Below are 21,989 nucleotides of genomic sequence, written 5' to 3' on the forward strand. Positions count from 1 at the left end.
GTTTTCAGAGACCGCTTTTGGGGGAACAAAGTGTCTAAGAATTAAGAATTAAACTTCTGTACGTGTCCTAATGGAATATGCAAAGTGTCACTCTTCCCATTACATCAGTGTAAGCATGGAAATAATGAGATGAAGCAGAAAACAGCTTCTTATGTTATTTCCTGAGAAGTTTGCCAAAGCTTCACAGAGGTTTCAGGCTCTCTGGAGTTTTACGGGCTCCACTGGAGGGGGAGTTTTACAGACCACACCCATTTTTATCATAAAATCAAAGAGTGAAAAGATTGAACAGCTATTGAGTTGTTTCTGCTACTTCATTTTGTTAAAGAGGGACTTTTATATAATGTAGCAAACTCCAAAATAATGAAATTAAGCGAGTGGTTTTCTACTCTCTCAGCTCTCCTCAGCAATTTTGTTATCAAATAATGGCTCTCTCCTCCACACACTCTTTGTACCCTGTCATTTCTTAACCTCAAGCATCCCAGTTCAACAAACATGCGTTTGTTTTTCTAAGCGTCTAAGTTATCCAGCTTATAGCAATGGGGCAAGTTTGAAGTTAGGCACTTCCGTGAGTTTAAAGTAGATAAGACTTACTGTTGAGAACACTAGGAGGAATCTGACCAGAGCGAAACTCATCTTGTTTCTGGTTTGAAACAAATCAGATTTGCTCTGATTCAGTGAGGCTCAAAATGTTCTTGATCAAAGTTAGGCCGATTTCAGTGTGCTTGGTTGGAATTAGTTTCCCTACAGGTCTAGGAAGGTTGATTGACCTTTTCTGCAAGCTTTGTCTTTAGTAATACTTAGAACACAAATACTCTGTTTTAGAAGAAGAGGGGAGTCCATGTGGGTTAAAGCCAAAGGAAGAGTACATACGAGCTGTAGCTTTCCACAGTTCTTGTTATGTATTCTGCTCTTACGGAAGGGGATCACAGCGTGCTGCTGGGAAGGTGAACTGGTGCCCCTTATTGATCCCATGACTTCTCAATGGGATCCCATAGGATGAGGTAGGACTTGTCAGCTTTCTGGAGGACTTTGGTAATGAGCATGTAAGGCAATGAATATGAACAAAAATTACATTAAAGGTAAAGGGATTCCTGTTGAACTCTAATAGAACTTACTTGAAAGTTTTCTGCAGTGTAGAAACCCTTAAACTGGAAAGGTAGCACTGCAGGACTGACGCTCTTCTCCCCCAAAATAATAACCTGACTCTAATTTCTCCACCTCCAAAAATAAAATAAAGTAACTGCTGAAGCTGAATGTTACATCCTGTTAGTGCTCCCTGCTAAGGAAAAAGGGAAGGGGAAAAAATTTCTTCAGAACTATTCTAGGAATCAATTTGTTTTAGTTTAGCTCTCGAAATAAGTACGTTTTCTTCTGCAGCTCTGATGGTCTATCCATCACCACTCCCTCCCTTTCAACATTCTTCTACCCGTACTTCCTCCTTTATGTGTTCTTTTCAGGGAGGCTTGGCACAAGGGAAGCAGCTCAAATGCAGTCCTTAGTTCCCCTTTAAGGCACAAACGTCACATTCTTTCGTCTCTACCCAGACTGGAAGAGAGTAGCTGTGGCTCTCTGTGCCTGTGAAAGTGAGCTCTGTGAAAGTTGCTTACGACGGACTAAGAGTTCGTCACTCTCTGTCTCCTGTGCCTTTATCCAGACCCTTTGACCACATAATACAGCTCAGTTCAAAGACCAAATTAAGCTTTTGAATGAGCTGAGTAGATGTCACTGAGTTCCTGCACATGTCAGATAACTGAGGAACAATGTTAATTTATACTTCCAAGGACAACAGATACAATTGCATGGTCCTCCAGGTTCAGAAATATTCTTAATGTCAAGAGGGAAACAGAGTAGAAAAAATACGTTTCTCATTTCACTGTTTGATATCATAATTAACGCATGAAGATGTAACCGTGGGGGAGCTTTAGGAAGTATACTGGGAAAAATATCCAAGTGAAAATTGTTCAACTTATTTTGTTGTTTAATTTATGTCTTGTCCCCTCCCACACGCTGTAATTTGGTAATATGACACTGTTGCTTCTGGTAGGTGATCATCCTTCTGCTACCTTTAGGAAACGACTTAGTATTTTAAGACTCCTCTTACCACAGCTTGCCACAAAAGAGCAGGCTGAGTGCTGTGGTCTACATGTACTGCAAAACACCTATTTCACTACTTTATTCCTGAAGAAGAGGAGGGACAAGTCACTGAGGAATCTTACAGTCATCAAGATATAAGAACCTGATACTGTATCAGCATTCAAGTGAGAAAATCCATGTTCTCAAAATAAGAAATTCAATTGACCTTAATCTTTCTACCATGAGCTCTGCACTTAACTTCAGGAGAAACAGAGTATTCAGATTTGAAGTAATTAATTCAGTATCAGTCCTAAAGCAGGCACAGAGTTTTCCTGACTTAATTCCCTGTTGAATACAACAACTTAAAATGCAAACAGAAAATCTATAAATAAAAACTGGAGAAAGAGTCGCTTAAGGAGATGTGTATAAAATAGTGAAATGCCTTAATTATAGCTCAGCAATCTGAAATATATAGAACCTTATTTACAGTAATTCTGCTGGCAGTGTTTGCTTATTAGCTACTCTAGTCACTTAATGGATAACAATGAATGATTATATACAGTACCAGTCAAGTAAAGCAATGTAATATGAAATAAGTATTTTGTCAAATGGCCACTGATAGAATTTTGTTCTCTCAAATGGGAAATTACACTTACTGGAGTCAGGTGCTCTGAGTTAGCTGCCAAGAATCTGGATATATCAAAAAATAAGCTCTTGGGAAACATACTTGTGGTAAACAAATAGTGAGTAGTGAGTTTTTTCCTACAAGAGTATAATGTCTGGGCCACTTCACTGACTTCAAGCTTCTAATTTGGAAAAGCAGTACTGGGACAGAAGTCTCCATGTGGAACCTTCATACAAACACTTCATCTTCGTTACAGAATAGTCAGCTCTATTCTTCATTACGGAATAGTCAGTGATACAGGGAATGCGGTTTACAAAACAAATGCCCCTTCTTCTTAAATTACACGTCCCTGTTATTTGTTGGTCTTCTACATTACCACTGCTCATCTTACTGTATACTCCTTAAGGAGTATGCTGTCAAAAGTATGTCCTTCCTTTAAAGAAATTCTTTTATCTTTTTTTCTAACAAAAGGAGTTCTGTTGGCATAAAAATAAATAATAGGAATGGCAGCAAGAATACATTATATTCTGGTGCTGCACAACAGACTATAAGAATAAATTGTTGTCAGATTATACATTTTTTTAAGTACGTACAATATTAATTACTTTCCTTGAAGGGGACACTGTTCATCTGCAACATTTCATCCAACAAGCTTTTTCCAGAAGACATTATCAAGTTTCCTCTCCAATATGCATTCCATATAGTCACTCTATTTCAATTACTGTCATATGGTGTGAACATGGTATGTATGAATATGTAGGCCACTTGGGCAGTTTTCCAGTTAAAAACTCTTCATTTGTAAAGAGCAGGCAATCTTAAACACACAGTTTACAATGATATTTTATCACAGAAACTAACAGATCTTATTAGTCTCTGATAGGAAGTGTCTATTGATAAGTTCCTACAGTTACATCCTGTAGAAGGATTGTCTTCTTGTTAAGGCATGGGACAAAGGAGCCATGAGGTCTAGGCTCTAATCAGGAGTTTCCTACAGTCTTCCTGTGTCACCAGGAACGGTCAATTGATGTCATGGGTGCTGATTCTCACCTTGCTCATATTTGAATAGCATTTACCCATCGACAGAATTAAAGACTGCTTTTCAAGGAAACCTGAATTTCTTAACATTTGTAGAGTGTTATGCTTAGTGTCTTTCCCATAGAAGCTACTATAAATACAAATATAGTTGTACTTTAGCTAAAATGATTGTCCTATCCATCGAAATTGCATTAGTTTCTAACAAAACTCAGAGCTGCCATAAATTGTACCTACATTTTTTACTTTATCCACTGTTTTACAAGCAAAGCAAGCGTTGTTTTGAATGTACTGCAGTGATGATAGAAGTCTTTATTACTTCAAATGCAGACTTAAAGCTCATTCAGTTTTTCAGTGACCTGGACTCCAGCCTTGTTTCTGGATGCGAGAGATCCCCAGTTGGTCATACCATGGAAGTTCCAAATGAGAAAAGAACTAGTGCATTCAGCCTGGCACAGGCAAAGCGGTCCTGTTGACTACAGTGAGATTATTCTCAGGCATAAGGGCTGCGGGCCTGGAACCCTAGAGATCAGCTACCAGAATCATATTTTATGGAGAGTGGTGGTTACTGATTCTAAAAGTGGTGTTTTTCTAATATGAGAGAGATGGTGGTTACAAGGCTGTGCTTGTAACTTGCATGCAAGAAGTGTATAAATGAAGCCTTGTTCTGTTTGTGAATGCTTTACAGTTTTTCTAACGAGAACTTGTTTTTCTTAATGTTTCTTTCTAACTCTCGGGTTTTTTTAAGGCTAGAGAGACTATTAGATTGTCTAGCCTGACAAAACAAGATGTAAAATTTTATTGGGCATAATAAACTCTTTGTTTAAAGCTCATTTTCCAGAAACACATCTGATCTTGACTGAAACATCGAGTCAAAATCCACCATTTCTCTAGGCAGTTCCTCCAAGTGTTACCAATGCTCTCTGATTAAAAGCAGCATATTACTTATCTACTAATTTTCCCAGTCTTAACTTTCAAATATTTATTACTGTTCCTTGATTCATGATTTACTTGCCTGTCTTCCTCCCTTAGGCTAAATACAGAGCAAAGCTAGGATGGGAGTTTTCAAACTGGTTTCTGTGGCCACGGGAAGGAACAGTGTAGCCTTTCAACATTTAGTGTATCTTCTCTAGTCTCTGTGTGGTCCACAATTTTGGGGCGAATTCATCCAGCTTGCTATTTTTTACTTGGTGAATAAAGGAAACACTAGTTCAGGTAAGGTCCCCTGCCAGAAGGAGTCTCTGTGGGACATATGTGTACCTCAGCACTGGGAGCCAGGGCAATTTCTTTTAGGAAATGGGTGTGATAAAGACATACAGTAGGTAGAACAGTAATAATTATCCAACTGTGTTCAGAATTCTAAAGAACAAAATAAAATCAAAATAAACCTAAATACTCTTAAGTGCATCTCAGATCTCGAGCTATATTGTTCTTATCTGAAATTAGCCCAAAGTGAAAGCTAGCAAACTCAAGCACTGAAGCTGAATAAAATTCACCTTGCAATGGGTTCTTTGGCCAAGGTTTTGAAGGAGCTTATTGAATTCGTGTTCACATATTATCTTTGTTTTCTGAAGATCTTCCAGTTGGTGCAAACAAATGGCACTTTAAAGCCTTCGCTGAAGTTTTGAATGTACAAATTAGTGTGTCCCTTTGAAATGTTTGACTAAGAATCTTTGAAGGAAACTCAGACACAGAAAAGATGAAAATCTGGTATTTGTACCTTTTAGATATGTAGTGAAGAGCTAAATGAAGAACTTTTTTCATAGAAGATCTGGAAAGCATTGCTACCAATCACTAATGAGTGCAGTTTTAACTCTAATTTCTACAGTTAACTTTTTAACTATGTTGCCACTACTTTTAAAAAGCTATCTTACAGTAGGATGCATGTCAGATGTTTAAGTGAATTCCTTTTTCTTTCTAATTCCTTGTGTCCTTTTTTTTAAATTAAAAAAAACACCTGAACAGGTCCAATATTAATTCTTTCTGCTGTAATCAAACACTTCGCATGCCTTACATAAGCATAAAAATTGATGTAAATAAAATTAAATTCATGTATTCTGAATGAGAGAATCTCTATTTATACCATTTTTTCCCCCAGAGTATGCAAAAATCAAAGAACAGGGCCATTCATGTGTATATTTTTAATGATGGGTCTCAGAATGACAAAGAAATAGAAGTGTTGGATCAGTCAACAGTTCAGACATTTAAGCACAGTGGTTTGTAAATTCATCGCAGTACTTTATAGCAGAAACAAATTCATTGCAGTAACTGATTTGGTTTCTAGTACCACCTGTCTCTCTCTCTCTGTGTTTTTTTTAAGTAACAGGTCTTAATCTCTGCTGTTCGCTAATAAAAATATTTTAATAAGAAATAATACTGTAATCCAAATGCCTATAGGTGCTTGAATCAGCTATCTCTGCCTATGTAATTGCTAAGACTTTGTTCAACCCTTTTAAAAATTGCTATTAAATCTCATTCTCATTTTCTGTATTAATAGAACAAGAATTCATTTTTAGTGTACCCTCAAAGCAGTAATGAGCATTGTTAACATGTAACAACAATGCCCAAGGAGAAAGTTTTCAAAGCCAGTCTAACCTGAAGGCTTTGCTATTGATGTACTACAGAGTCATCAAGCCAATAGCTGTTAGAGCTAGTCCATTTGGAGAAATATTCAGCTGAATATTTCTGCTTAATATATTGGAAGAATTATAAACGGTTTGGGTGGTGACTTAGGGAGAAGGGGGAATTTTTGTTTAATAGCTTAAGAACAGAGGGGCAACACTGAAAATATAACTATAGCTCTTGCTCATTTTTAAGTGTATCACATTGTGCTTTTGTTCTGATGATTTTGCTTCCATGCAGATTTTCATAAGAGGTTAATGAGAAAACATTAACAAGGCATGCAATATTGCACATGGGCAGGGGAGCTGAAACATGGTTATTTAGTTATAAACAAACAATAGATGTTACTTTTTAATTGCTTTTTCAGAAGCCCAATTCTGCCTTCTTGAAGAAGTATTATCTATCTTATTAAATTCAGAATATTATCCTTTTTTTATTTATTATGTATAGCAAGAATAAACTTGTCTAAAGTAGTAGTGCTTCACTGATTTCAACTGAATGCCTCAGTCACAATAAACCAGTCAAGACCCTAGAGACTGAAAGTCCTGTATGAGTTGTAGTGCAGCAAAATGACCTCCTTGAGCGCTAGAATTTGAGACCGAGCCTTTAGGTTAGCTGAAGGTAGCAGAAATGGCTTCAGGAGTCTCTGTTTGGCATCCAAATTAAGAGGCTCAAGACAGTGTATTACAACAGTGATACGGAATAACATCATTTTCATTGCACTTTTTGAGGTCTTGGTTTCATTACTGTGAAAAGTATAAGGGGGCATGGTGGTTGAATGTTTCAACAGAGACCGATTCATACACTGTTCCAAAATCTGAAACTCTACTGGGGAAGCAGGGGTAGAAATGTTCTTTTGTTGCAGTTTGGTTTGTCTATGAAATGAATGCATAAATTGTTGTCATTTAGCCGTCTTGATTCACAGCATTTGGTCACACCGTTGCCCTTTCCTTGGGTATAAGCTAGAAGTCATCATGTCCTAAAACAACTAAATATGAACAGACAAGTTCAATAATGTTAAAGCTCAAAAATACTGACAGTCTAAGAAATGTGCTGCATGTTGTATATTTTTGTCCATTTTTTTTTAAACGGGAGGGGAATATAAGAGCAATCTTACTGGTTAAATAGGATTCAGACCCTTGCAATTTCATAAGCTACATGTTTTTCACTTTAGAGCTGGGCCTGATGTTGCTTTTCAGTAGAATAGTTGGTTTGTGTTGCAGGAGGGGACTTTTTAAGAGGGTACTCTAACAAGGGACCTCTTATAAGATTTTATTTAATGTTTGTTTTTAATTCTCAAAATGAATTAAATAGAGGTGAGATGTTGAATCTGATAACAGAAGGACAGAAGTTTGTACAAAGCATGAATGAAGGCTTTATAGGTTTTCTTCCACCCCTCCTTCCAGATTATTCCACACTATACTGTGTGCTTCACTCTCTTGAGGTATATCTGTCCCTGAACTGAGAATAAGGCATGCATTTGAAATTCCATATGTTCCATTCATCACCTAAAAATATGGCTTTCTCCTGGGCTGTTGCATAGGGAAATTCATTCCTCGTGCTTATTTAGTCATCCTCTGCTTTGCGTGCATTGACAAAAAGGTGGTTGATGACAATACTCTAAGGAGGAACCATGGCTTCCAGCTCATTTCTCAGTGACCACTGAACAGGTGTAAGATGCTACAGATTCTTGGACACCATGTTGTGCATGTATTTCATATAGTTTAGTTGTTGTGATTCACTCTTTGGACCTCAACAGAAGGTTGAGAGCTATATTTGAGGTAGACAATTCCTTCTTGTTTCAGGGTAAGGATTCTGTTTGAAGTCTCACAGAAGTTTCCAGGAGGCTCGGTCCTCAACAGGCTGTCAATGGCCTGTCAGTGATCTCCAGTTGGTTCAGGACTGCTAAGTGTCCAAACTGACTATGTTGGTTTTACTTTTACTTGTGGACTAGACATATTCTCTGTTATCTAATCCATAGATTAGCAGCAAGCTTGAACCTTTCCTGCTTAATGGCTGTTTGACTTTCTTTTGTCTTTTTCCCATAGTTGCCTCAATTTGTTTTGTCTTTTTTTTTCAATAGCAAGCAAAAGAGAAGGAAAAGCTTTCCCTAGATCTGCTCTGTCATCACTAGAGTCCGATTATGTTTGAGCTATTCCCTAGTCATGTACCCTATTTCTTAACCAACTGTTGCCCTTCTGATATATTAATTCATACATAAAGCTGGCTTGGTTTTCCTTCAACTGCCTGCTACAGTTCTTCTCTGGTTCACACAGACCCTTGTTCCTTTCTCCCTGCTGGATTTAGTCTTCTTTGAAAGAATGAATGGATAGGAACTTCAACTGAAAAATACATGCATTTGAATCTGTGACTGATTTGTGACTGGATTGTTTTTGATGACTTTTATCTGTAGTTGATTTGCATCTATTTGGCTCAGACTCGCTGGGGGTAACACACAGAATAAATGAATAAATAAATTTGAGGAAGAGGCAAGGAGAGAACGGATGAATGAATGGATGATAGGGAAAGAGAGGGAGACTAAACAGAAAGGGATGGATAAATGGTGATTAAGAAGTACAGAAAAATAAGGAACAAGCAGTGATCAAAGTAAAGAAAAGAAATAAAAAGGATTTAAAGCTGAGAAGAATAGAAAGTCTGAAAAGAATAGAAAGAGTGAAAAAGAAATAAGTAAGAACTTAGGGCCTGATTACACCTAAAAGAGCAGAAATGTGTTACTTTTAATTATGTGAAAGGGCTAGGATTGTGCACCAGTGAAGGGAAGAGTTTGTACAGGGAACCACGGGACAATGTCCAGGGTTGTCTGAGACTCAGAGCAGTAAAATTTGCCCATTTGATCAAGTTAAGTGTTTGCTACAGGGCTTATGTGCTCTGAACTCACATTAGCAGTGTCTCTCCACCTTTTGCACAGCTCCATGTGGAATTCTCCTATAATGAATCCTCATTTTCCTCTTTCAAACTTGCTGGTTTGGGTTAGTATTTCTTTGTGCCCTCCTATCTGACCTTTGTTCTTTTATCAGCATATACAATTAACTAAAAAACAACAGCAAAACAACTGAGCACCACTAACAGCTTCTTAGACTAGTCATATTGAAGACCCCTTGTTTTCTCACATCCACTTCCGTGTTCGTGCGTGTTGTTCCTTGTCACGTCACATCTCAGAAGCTCTGTTAGCACCTGCGGGCAAAGAGCACCATCATTCAGTGTTACACATTACACGTGCACTGCACAGCACAAATAATACGTAGTATGAGTCTTTGAAATCGATACTGTGGCCGAGGAGGGAAAGCCTGTGTTACTACATTACCTGCTCTCTCAGGCATCTGACTTCTGTTTGGCTTCACCTGAATTCCTCTCTGTTCACAAAGCAGCAACAATTGCCACTTCTCCTGCCCACCATGTTTATTTTCTCCACTTTTTTATTTGGAGGTCAGGGGAGCTTCCAAACACTGCCAATTTGCCTGTTTTCGCTCTGCTTTTGACCTCTGTCTGTTAAACTCTTACTGTAGTGCTTAACTTTAAACAGATGACTGTGATTATAAGTATCCACATGCTAATAATCAAATATGTGTTTAAAGTGCCTTACTGGTTTAGTTTCGAAGAGAAAAACATTCCCACTGTGTATCTGCTTTGCATCTATCACAGAAAGGGTTCTTAGTCTTAACTGGAGCTTCTAGTTGCTAATGGACAGTGCATTACCATCAGTATGTATATATTTATATTGACTGTAGTGGTTCCCCAGAACCCAACTGAGAGTGGACTCTCACAGTGAATGCTAAACAAAATTTCGACATTCCCTGTCCCAAACACCTTACAGCCTGTGCAAACAAGGCAAACATAGCAAGTAAGATAAAGAAATGTAAAATGGTAGCACAGAGACGGTCGTATCAAACATCATGTGAATTTCACAGGGATCGATGCATATTATCGGTGGAGATGCTGTTATGCCTAAGTCGTTTCAGGAAAGGAAAGATTGCCCAAGTGGCTCAGGCAAACCATGAAGATTAGCTTTTGTTCCTTGTTTTGAATCCCTGGACACAGAGGGAAGCTGAGACGTTTCTCGTGGTGACGTCTGTCATTCGTCCCCCGAGGAATGAGTCACAAAAGTTGAGATGACAATTCTCGTCTTGAAATATACCAGTGTGCTAAATAAAAAATACCCCTCTGAAGGAAAATGTATAATCTGTAGTAGGAGAAGTTTTGGGAAAATTACTTATCTATTGTTGATGTCTCTCCTCTCTTTGTCTCTCTCCCTCCCACACACCCCCATTTTTTGTTTGTTTTTACAGCAGTTGTATGCTGCCCAACTTGCTGCGATGCAAGTGTCTCCGGGAGGCAAGATACCTGGCATACCCCAGGGTAACCTTGGTGCTGCTGTATCCCCTACCAGCATCCACACAGACAAGAGCACAAACAGCCCTCCACCCAAAAGCAAGGTACTGTACCAGGCCCTGCAGCATTGTGTTTCTGACAATGTGGGTACTGTGGCGTGTGTTTTTTTTTTTTTTTCTGAAGGGTATCTGTGTGCCTCACAGTTGCAGGCAGCTTTCTTCTCAGGATGGGTTCCTGAAATAGGAGGATATTCGTAGTGCCATTTTTCCAGTGGGAGGACCTCAGCGCGGAAATACCAAACAACCGTTCATACATGATGTCAGTAACAGGCACCACCTCAGCTGAGATCCCCTGGGTTCCCTTGCAGTGTCCTAGCTATCACACTACTGTTTCTTCTATCTTCAGTAACAGGTAGCAGGCTGAGGTGACCACCTCCTATTCCAGCACACAACTGTCATTTCCTTTCACAACGGTAAACTGGCGTCAGGTTAGCAGTGTGTCAATGAGAGATGGAGAGTGGTGGAGCATCTCATCTGTGGCCAGATCCTGTCCTAGAGTTCAGTGGGAGTTTGTGGAGGAACAAGTCTCCAAAGCAATGTCTGTTGTGTCATAGAACAGGGCTGGAATCTGTCCATCAAGCGATGGGCTCTGATGAGTAATCTTGGTCCTAGCTGGGCAGTTAGGTCTGTACTCATTTAAGAGGTCAAGCTAGCATCTTGTAGTCACATCTGTGTAACGCTGCCAGTTTGTGACTAGTTATACCTAGAAAAAAGACACAGAATATGTCCAATGGAAGAAGATGAGCTCAGTGTATGCCACAGCTGAGCAAAAGTAATGGGTCAAAATTGAATGGCACATCTTAGGTGTTGCAAAACAACTAGGAAGAATTTAGCTAAGGAACGCAGGGAAAAAGCAGTCCCGTTTAGGTGACAGCAAGAGCTTGATAAAAATGTGTCCTTTCTTCTTGTTAGTGTCCTCTAGCATGCTGTCCATGTCCTTTATCATTTCAGAAAAGGTTCCTTGAATTGACAGCAGTGTCTTGTTTTTACCCTAACAGTAAAACAGCATAGATTAAAAATAACCAAACAAATGAATAATATCATTGTCAGCTCAGTGAGATACATATTCCAAGAATAAAATAGATGGTGTGAAACCAGTAGCTGTTGTGTTAATGAATCAAGCTCTGGGTCTACATTTTCTTTCTTCTCTCCTCAGTGTAGACCTTCTGACTTCCCGAAGTTTATCCTTGGCTTGGCCTCTTCTTTTGTGTACTATAGAGCAAGGAATCACAAAGCTGTGCAGTGCTCGATGATAGTTTTGGGGTTTTTTTCCAAAAAGTCATGCCTATGGTTAACAAGAGATTTTTGTGCATTTTACAAGGGGTTTTTTGTGTGTGTGGCTAGTGGCTTGTGAGATCCACTACACTTAAAAATCCCAGTGTTGTTTTTGGATCTCTTGTGTACAAGCAGAATGTCTGATGAGATCTAAGGGGACACAGTATTTATTTTGTGGCAACTGTGGAATTAGAAGGCCTGCAATATCTACCGGTAACATCAACCATAACCATCTTACTGGCATCTGTCAAGATCAGCTCTGTTCCCCCTTGTGTTTTATTGCTTTTTCATATTTGTAGGTGTTCCAGTGCCTTTGGCTTGCAGTTCTGTAGGACACAAACAAAACTTATTTGCAAATTGCAAAAAAAAAAAAAAAAAGTGGGCCAAAAGGAAAGGAAGGGGGCTCCAAAAGGCTGTAAAATTGTGCAGCGTGAGCCCTGTGATGCATGCTGTTTTCAATCTGCTGTGTGCCAGTTGGAGGCTCAGAGAGAGAGCGAGAGAAAGAGAAGGGATAATGCTGAGAAATGATAGAGTGGCTGTGACCTCCAAGCTCAGCCTGGAAATCCAAGACATTGATTTCACTTAGCATTCCTGCTGAGAAATCCGGCGGAGTTCAGTTGTAATAAAAGAACAAGGTTCTGTTCTAATGGTAATGGCGTATGACAGACATATCACTTTGTCTGTCCTCAGCACCAGAGAGAGGAGAATTGGAGAAAGGTCACCTGACCTGCCTGTGCTGTTGTGCGAATGCTATACTGAGCTTTGAACTCCAGCCTGGAAGCACAATTATTTATAATACTAAATGATAAAGAAACCTTTATAGAGCCTACAGTAATTAGAATAAAGCTTATACGATAGTGCAGTGGCCTGGCTCAGAAAACACGCTGGCAAATCCGTCACAGTGGCAGAAACTGAAGCTTATGTGTTGAAACTAAACACCTTCATTTGTGTCTGTGTGAACCTTCCTTTGCTCTTTCGAAGCTTGTTTGTGTTCAACAGCTCCAAAAGTTTATTGTGTGTGCTAATTTTTTTTTTTTTATTTAATTGTTTTAGCTGTTGTCAGGGAGTATCTGTCTGGGTTTCACAGCTGTTTTTTAATATTTTTTTTTAATCGCCAGCAGCGACTTGGTTCATGAAGTTAGTTTGTGGTGGTCTTTCTCCCTCTTACTGTACGTCAGACCTCCACAGATGAACAGTTAGTGCCTTAGACAAGCCTTCAATAGATGCTGTTTGCTGAATCTCTATTTTCAGCCCACAGTTTACACTGGCGCAGCTTTGGTAATACGCTCAAGTGTTTGGAGACAAGGAGACAGCCTTACCTGAGAGTGTGTCAAGCTACTGGCAAACATCTAGGTCACTTCTGAAAAGCTGTGTTTTTTTCCCTCTTGTATAGTGTTAAAGTTAGTTCGCTGCTCTTTGCAAGGATTCTTCAAAGTCGGCCTCAGCAGCAGATGGAACAACTGTTGGCTCTAGAAATGCTGAGAAGCATCAGGGGGAGTTTGCCAAGGATCATCCTTTAAATCTAGTAAGACTTGAACACATCCCTGAAACTCCTCTAAGACCTTGGCAACTCCTGTTTTGGCAAACCTTTTATCAGTGGCCCTCACCAGTGTTTGAACATTGTGCAGACTACCCTGGCATCTTCTGTTGTCTCGCTTGCCTTTCAACAGATGTGACCTGGAATAGTCAAATTCTCTTCCTAGGTTTCTGTACTGTAACTTTTAGGAAGCCATGAAGTAGAGATGCCATTATGCTGTGCTGCACACATTCTGTCAAGTTTTGGTTAGGAAACTGAGCTGGTGTCGTACATTCTTCCAAGAAGAAATCGGTGCCAGAAATATTGATTTAAGAAACAGAGCTAGTGGAGCCTGTCCAAAAGAAAATGCGTGTGTCTTGCGGAAATGGATTTTAACACAGCTTCTTCTTGAGCAGTTTTAAAAACAGCCGGTATGCTAATCATACCATTCAAATTTACCAAGGCCTCCTCCACAACCCATTTGAAAGGCAACTATCTTTGAAGTTTGCCAAATTGTGCTGGATTTCCAAAGTCTGTCTTAAGCACATTTTGCCTTTGATCATGTAAATGCTTGCATGCTGCTCTGTTGGGTGTTCAAGGTGGTTACACGCTCCCAAGTAAGTAGGAGCGAACAGGCACAGGTGCGGATAAGGACTAGGCAGAATAACCTACCAGTTCATCTTGTGATTAACTTCAAGCCTCTTGCTCGTACAGGGCCATGCAGGAGATAATAAAAAAGCAATGTTATAGAGAATATGTTTATCTGAACAGTGACCTTTACCATGCTACCAGGGTTCTCACCTGATAGCCACAGTCTTCACTGACTTCAGATGAGGTGCATTATACTCTTGAATAAGGACAGCAGCATCACCCTCACTTGTAAACAGCCAGGGCCCTGTTCATTCCTGCTTTTGTTCCTTGCTTTTTATGTTGCACGTATAAATATAGCATCTAGTGCCTGCGTGATGCAATATCCTAGCCCTTTCCATGTAACCTTTCAAGTACAGTAATTCTGGAGTGAATTTTCAGTGTAGCTTGTAAATGTAGCTAAATGATTCCCCGTATTTAATGGAGCACAGTGCATTGTCTGTAGCATCTGCTGAAAAACAGGAGCAATTCAGTGCGAAATGTGACAGGAGAGAATTCTTGGGCACTTTTCTTTTAACCTTGTTATGACCTCAGCCCTAACCCTACTCACAGTTGTGTCTCCATCAATGGCAACAGCACACAGATTGTCCAAATCAATTTTTTTGTTCTTTTCAAATACTTCTGGCAGTGATGTTACTATTTGCTCAGCAGTAGCACCTGGGAGTTGTGACAAGGAAAGGAAATGTGTTTCAGACAAGCCAGAAACAGCACTAAGCAGTTGGATATACACAATCAGATTCTCCTCAACTGCAATATCCAGACAAATGTCAGTGTGAATCCTTAACCGAAGATGGTACTTTATTTTCACACTATCTGATCCTCTGATCACCAAAGTAAACATTGGATTGAAAATTTTTCATGTCACCTATAGTCAGCAATAGAATCGTCTTTGAAAGACTTGCCTCTACCACAGCACAGATTGACCTTAAAATGGCCAGAGACTGTCCAGAGGAACTTCTTCCATTTTTGAGGAATATCTGCTGATGATGCTACAGTTGCTGTCACATGCACCAGCTGTGTCTTGCATCCTGTTTATAGTATACGAAGGATAGAAAGGGGCCAACAGTGTGCTTGCTCCATTCTCACCCAGGCAAAGTAAGCGTGGATACAAAGCTACAACTGAGTCACTGTTGACTTTCTTACCAAGTACATCTGATACCAGGGACAAAATAAAGAATAAGAGTATTTGGAAATGGGCATTTTAATTCAGACACACCACAGGCTATATTATTAGGAAAAAGAAGTAAACTATTTACTGTGGGGAGCTGGTTGGGGATTTTCCTGTCCCAGTCAAAACTGATGACGGGACTATACTTCCCCACTTCAGTAGGAGAGCGTTCTTGATTGCGGATAAAAATATGATGGAAAAAAAGAAAAACATCTGAAGGGAGGGAGAAAGAAAAAGGCCCTAAAATGGCCTGGTAATAAGAGCACTCATCTAGATGATATTTCTGATTCTACTTCGGGCAAATTGTTGACTTGAACTTCATTTCAGGTGACTACCCTAAGCAGCCCTCTTACCTTAGGTATATTTGCCTCCCTTTCCCTCATTTCTCTCTTCTGTGTGATAGGGCAGAATGTGAAAGTTTATCTGGGGGAGATCTTGGGGAAAACATTAAGCTCCATTATGTACATAGCTGCATAAGCTTGCTTGCCACATCAAGCTATGACTATTGCGGAAGCCTAGCTAGTAAGTAGACATACAGATTCCTTGTACTCTCAGAGCTGCCGTTTTTGAACACGTTAAAGCAAAATATTTAATTTCAGCTCTACAGATGATAGATGCATTGCTATTCAAATGCAGAAGGATATTGATGTTTCCTCTTCATAACTCTTCTTTTTATTCAGTGATATCAAATATTTTTGGAAGCGTGAGCTAATTGTTCTGCACAGCACTGCGAAGTACTTCAGCTATAAAGAGGACAGCTGTGTGATGAAGAAGACTGATCATGGCTGTGTACAGGTGATCAAAGGGCGTGACTGCTTGTGTTAGATGGGGCCAAATTCTTTTCCCTGAAGAGGAACCTGTCTGAAGCTAACCCATTGCACATGTTAGGCCTCATATACTAATGGCAATTACTGTCCTCTTTATTGGTTGAAGAGCTCAGCAGCTGCTGAATGCATATCCAAGCAGCAGGAAATTAAGGCATCCTTATTTTCACTGAAGAGAGTACGGAGGTATTTTAGAGTGAAGAACAAGAGTTCTCATTGAAGTGATGTAAGATGCACCATCCCTTCTAGAACGTCAAGGCTATGTTTACAGAAGGTTTATCTCCAAGATTTGCAAGGCTCTTTTATTTTTGAGAATTTCCGGGCTGGACACAATTCTTTATATGCCACTGATTAAAAAAATCCTTGTAAATTAATCTATTAAGCTTTTCAGCACCAGAATAACCGTTAGCACTAGAATATTATAAATTAGTACATTCAAAACATTTTTCAGTGCTTGCATTTCCCAATCCCCTTGCCAATGCATCAAACAGGTTAGAAATAGCTGTCAGATACTTGAGGAAAAGTTTATAGTATGGATGAAGTGATGTATAGAGAGCTGTAAACTGAGACCTCATCTGCCTTATCTGTGCTATGCTACTTGCTGCTATGCTACTTCTTTAGTATCCCTGTCCATTCTCAACAGAGACCTTGTAGCTAATTATTGCTTTACCTGGAAGCCTTTTTCCTTTGCTGCCCATGCTTTTAATCCCGAATAGAAAAATGTGGAGCTGGTGACAGAATCTTTGAAACTATTTTCCTCTTCCTTGCTCTTCTTCCTATACATGATATCCAGGCATATAAACAATGACTTTTTAAAGCATTTGCTGGAGCACAATGAAGTGATGTGTATTAATGGAACTTCTTAAGATGCTTTTCTAAAATAGAGAATGTGTTCCGAACAATAAAAACAATGTTAACAGCAGTATCTAAAAAGCAGCAGCAGTAGGGACTTGCACAGAATTTTGCCTGCCTCCCACCCCTCCCTACTTTCCTAAAAATAAATTAGATACATGCAGGGGCTCCTAGGATGCTTTTTCAGCTTAACTCTCCACAGCTCTGTTTCCTGATACCATGTCTCTCTGGCAGGACCCTGTGTCTCAAGCAGAGTTGCCAGCCAGTCAGCTCTTGTCAGGCTCAGTTGGCACTTTTTATAATGAAAACTCAGAAGAAAACATAACAAAAAGAAAAAGGGGGAAAAAAACCTTCTGAAATTTGTGATCACAAAACAAAAGTGAGGTACACGAATTAAGCAAGACTGCTGCATTTCTGAAAGAGAAGTCTTCAGAAATCAGACAGGAAACAACAAAGATGTAAAGCAAAGTGGTAATGACAAACGTGCAGCGTGTGCTTCTTAGACAGTTCATTACTGTTCCTTGCTTCTAGTGCCTTCCTTACCTGGTATGAATAAATAAAACACCCACTTTTTCCTAAGTGGCAAAGTTGGCGGGGCAGGCAGCAGGTAGTTTTCGTTCTTTTTGGTTAAATGATCCACAGCATTGGCTTCGTACTGAAGACCAAGATACTACACCGAGCGCTATTACTTTCAGGAGGCAGCTACAAAAGCTAGGTTCAGTTACAGAATCCCTCAGTGTTCAGGAGAGCTGGGACCTGACATTTTGTTCCTGCTCTGTGTCTTACTCTGTTACTTAGAAATACCTAAGCATCAACTTCTTGCAGAAGTTTTTTGACAGAACTGCCCATCTAGTGTCACTTGGAACAAAGAGCTTGAATGAGAAAGAGCAGCATTTTGCAAGAAGAGACTGGAAGAGCCCCAAACAAGAAAACAGCGTCACAAAGTCAAGGTTTTTTAATGCCACTAAGATAGCTGTTGAGCTGATGTTGCCAGCTGGCCACACAGTCCTAAGAATAGCAGTAAAAGGGCTTTAGGAGAGCGTGGAATCTGGAGCTGCATAATGAAACAGAGAAAAATTAGATTTTTCTGGTTGCAGTGTTTTTTGTTGATCATCCTCACATTTGGGCGGGCTTGTTCTGTGGGGAGAGTTGGAAAATATTTAGGAGAGGGTCTTTCTGCTGAGGAAGGGGAACGAACCATGAGGAAAAATATGTGAAATTCAGCTTGGGACATAGCGTTCTTCACTGGGGGCTGCCGAGTATCACAGCGCTGCGAAGATGAAGGATCAATATTAGCTCTAAGTTAAATATAGATAACAAACCAGCCAGTTATGCCAATATCAGATTAATTTCTAGTTTCCTTCGTAATGTGAAATTTCTATAAAGTAAAGGTCATCCTTTATTCCAGAGATTTATTTTTTAGACTCCGAGCTGTTGGACTCTCTGAATCAAGGAATGTGTTTATTCCAGGAGCACAGGCTTGTGCAAAATAATAGTACTGTAGCAATGTACCTATTTCATGGATTAGGAGACAGCTTGAAATGGAGCAGAGGACTCTCATTCTACCAGATCCTTCTAAAAGAGAGCCAGGTACTTCACTTGAAGAATTAAATCTTCCCTTTTGCAGCTTGAACTTAAGTGTTTGGGTATTTTGTGGCATGTGTTAATAATCAAAAATAAAGTGCGTAGGTTGCATTGGCAGGGCTGTCTACTGGACAGCAATGTAGCCATCTTTTACCAAATGTAGAACTTCTTTTCAACACAGAAAGTAAATTTCTGAGGTGATTGAATCAAATCCTAATGTGATCAGTCTAGCAGCTTCCAGAAACTGCTTGCTTTGTCTGCAGAAGGGTGGTTTGCTTCCACGGTACATGCTAGATTTGAAATTAGCTCCTCTTGACACATTCAGGCAGAAAGCAATTCAAACTAAGCATCAAAGAAATCTATTCTGCAGTATGTATTCCTGTACCCACAGCTGAATGATTATCATTTAACAAGGGAGCTCTACAAAATTTTTAATCTGAAAAATTTTAATCTGTAATCCCTGATAGCTGTGGATAGCTGAAGAGAAGCAACATTTAGCAGCAGAATGGAGAAGAAATATATTTTATTTTCAAATTCAAAGAGACAGTTTCTTATAGGTTAGTATTAACTCTAGAGTTATATGAAGTGCTTGGCAAATATTTCACTGAAGTTTTTCAGAACTACACATTTGTACAGAATGCAGTTTGAATTGTTTAGTGTAAAACGAACTGGTGCAAAAGAGGGTTTCAGAGAAATTATGTAGAAATTGTCACTTTAGAGTACACACATTTTTCAAAGCAGTGTGGCTACATCTTGTGATTTTATAATGGATAGCTTCCTTTAAGTCCCAGCTCCTGGAGTCATGTGAATGTGTGGGAATCTCATTTAAACAAAAAGCTTCAGGCTGTCATGGCTGAAACTTATAGACTGGTATAAATGCATCTCAAAGGCTTAGAAAGCAGCTAACAAAATGAATCTATGAGTTACTATTTTAATCAAGTGGGATTAATTTTCAGTCTGAAATCATGGAAGACTTCATGTTGGCAATTCTGCTAAGGCATAAATATTTCTCAGCAGAATTGGACTTTTTGCTGTAGTATCTCCCAGTAAAAGTGCTTTGGTAGTACCCAGAGAGAACATTTGAGAGCATCCAAAGAACATCAGAGGCAGGCAAACTGACACAACTAAACCATTTTGGGTTTTGATGTAATTTGACAGGATTTAATATATGAAACCAGTTTAAAATTTTGATCTTAAACATGTGCCTTTATCCATTCATGCTGCCAGACTATGAATTCAAATATGTACTTTTAGTACTAATGAATGAGTTTAGTTTCTGTTTGTTTCATTTCAGTTGCTACATTTTTCCATGCTGCTTTTAAAGGAAAGATAAGTTAATGTCATGGCTGGTATCTCTGGAAAAAAAAAAAATTAAGAAAAATGTCTTTGATAAAAGATTGCTCTGTGTCCTGACACGCGGAGTGCGTGGAGGGGAAGACCTTGTCTCTTATGGGAACACTGGAGAGAAGGCTTTTCAATTTCCAATCCTGATGTTACAGAAAGAATATAACTTCGAGTATTTCATAAGTTATTAGTGTTGCTGAAACTTTTTTGAGTGGATGTGCCAGCACCTGCTAGTAGATTTAAAATAAGGGGCCATTTCCAGGAGCTATGTGTGTATGGAGATGTAGCACATGGGTTCGTACAGGCTTTCAGCTGACATGCGAGGCAGTGACATGTCACGTCATGAGTCAGCCACATCGTGTTACGTGATTTCAAGCATAGTGACAAACACAACCCAACATGACATATCCATGGGAAAATTGGCACAAAAAGCTTCTTAAAGTTGAATTTCAGGGGTACATTCATTCGTCTCCAAAATGCTCCAGAGAAAACTGTGAAGCAGTGTACCAGAAAAAGGAGTAATGTAGTGACAGAATTACTAAAGCAGTTTTAATTCAGTGTACAATTAGGAAGAAAACATATGTATATAACAATTCTGGAGAGTATTTTTGTTGCGTTGGGTTCTTGGGAATTTCTTTCTTTCCAAAGGTAGCTTTCTCAGGGCTGCAGTCATTCCAGGTCAGTGATTATGTTTATCTTTAGCCATGCTAAGAGCTGTATAGACTTCAGGTTACAGCTGTAAGTTAATATATTTTGAATTTAGCTTTTGGGTGCCTCAGTAAACCTTGAGTCCTTCTAGTATAAACTCTGTTGTTTTTTCTCCTTTGCTCGCAGATCAGAATGACCCCTTTTTGTGCCTGTTTCCAATATTCTTAGTCTTCTCTGAAATCATCTTCTTTCCCTTTCTGGGTACTCCTATCCTAGTTTCTGATGTCTGATGAAAATAGGGTCTGCAGTTAAAACTCTGGGACGAATTAATTCATCTCTGTTTGCTAATTATTCATCATAAATTGTGCAGATAGCTGGTGCTTTCAACTTTCTATATAAAAGGCGCAGACCTAATTTGGGGTCAGGGAAATGCAACACGTACATTTGGCTAGGAAGTGCATGTCAAGTAGCATTTCGTTTGTGACATCAGAAGTTAAAATGGTGTCACACGACTGTTTGCCCACTACATTTCATGTCTGGATTTACAGTTCTTAATATCACAGCCTTAGAAATACCAAATTGTCTACACAAAATGAGTCCTCTTGGTGAACTGCAGCTCATAGGCAGAATGATGTGGTGGTGTAATACCTGGGAGATTCACTACTTTACCAAACACCTAAAGTTCATTGGAGCTAGAGGTGAGGAAGACAACAGTCACATCATTTTGGCTAGCCTAAGCAAGAAAATAGCATAGATATTCAGAGGCCTGCAAAGCAGAACAAATTGAATAGATGCTTTCTCTTCTGCCTTCATTTTAAAATGAGCAAGATACTCCCAGAGTGTCAGGAGTGGTGATGCCTAGTTTCACTTGTGAAGTCTCACAGTATTTGGACTCTGGCTGGAGATGTAGAATGCCTGTCTCCAGGGGATCCCCTGGTGCCGGTTAAAGTGTGGGTAAGCATTGGAGTCTCCTCCTGAGGGGAGAGGGTTAGAGCATCCCCCTACCCTACCCCACTGTCCCTCTACAAAAATGATGTGGGACCTTTGAGGACTTCATCAAACCTGTTGGAGATTGGCCAGTGCACTCAAAATGTTTATAGAGATGAAGATCGCCAAACATGCATACATGCCCACAGACCTCACGTGCCCAACTCACACACATGCACACACACAGACTAATTTCACTGTCCTGGTTTTGGCAATTTGGACAGCTCTCAGGGGCTTTACTGGCATGACACCTTAAATTTCAAGTGGATGCAGTATGTCTTGCCACTGCTTTTCTTGCGCTGTTGTTCTTCACCCCCAAATGATTACAGTTCAGTGCTGGGCGGAAGGATTCCCATGATAGTATCATTTGGGACTCACTTTG

At 39.5% G+C, this 21,989-nt stretch overlaps 1 protein-coding gene across 22 annotated transcripts in view; it reads left to right on the forward strand.

Annotated features, from left to right (window-relative positions):
* Window positions 1–21,989, forward strand: part of SOX5 (SRY-box transcription factor 5) — a 645,708-nt gene that overhangs the window by 578,314 nt on the left and 45,405 nt on the right. For all 22 annotated transcript variants that reach the window (XM_087765890.1, XM_087765888.1, XM_087765887.1 and 19 more), the window contains one exon: window positions 10,660–10,806. In XM_087765890.1, the coding sequence (XP_087622016.1) occupies window positions 10,660–10,806 (147 nt within the window). The remainder of the gene's footprint in view (window positions 1–10,659; window positions 10,807–21,989) is intronic.

Source organism: Nipponia nippon, unplaced genomic scaffold, assembly GCF_047370975.1.
Source record: "Nipponia nippon isolate SJK-2023a ecotype South Korea unplaced genomic scaffold, ASM4737097v1 scaffold_3, whole genome shotgun sequence".
NCBI classification, from domain to species: domain Eukaryota; kingdom Metazoa; phylum Chordata; class Aves; order Pelecaniformes; family Threskiornithidae; genus Nipponia; species Nipponia nippon.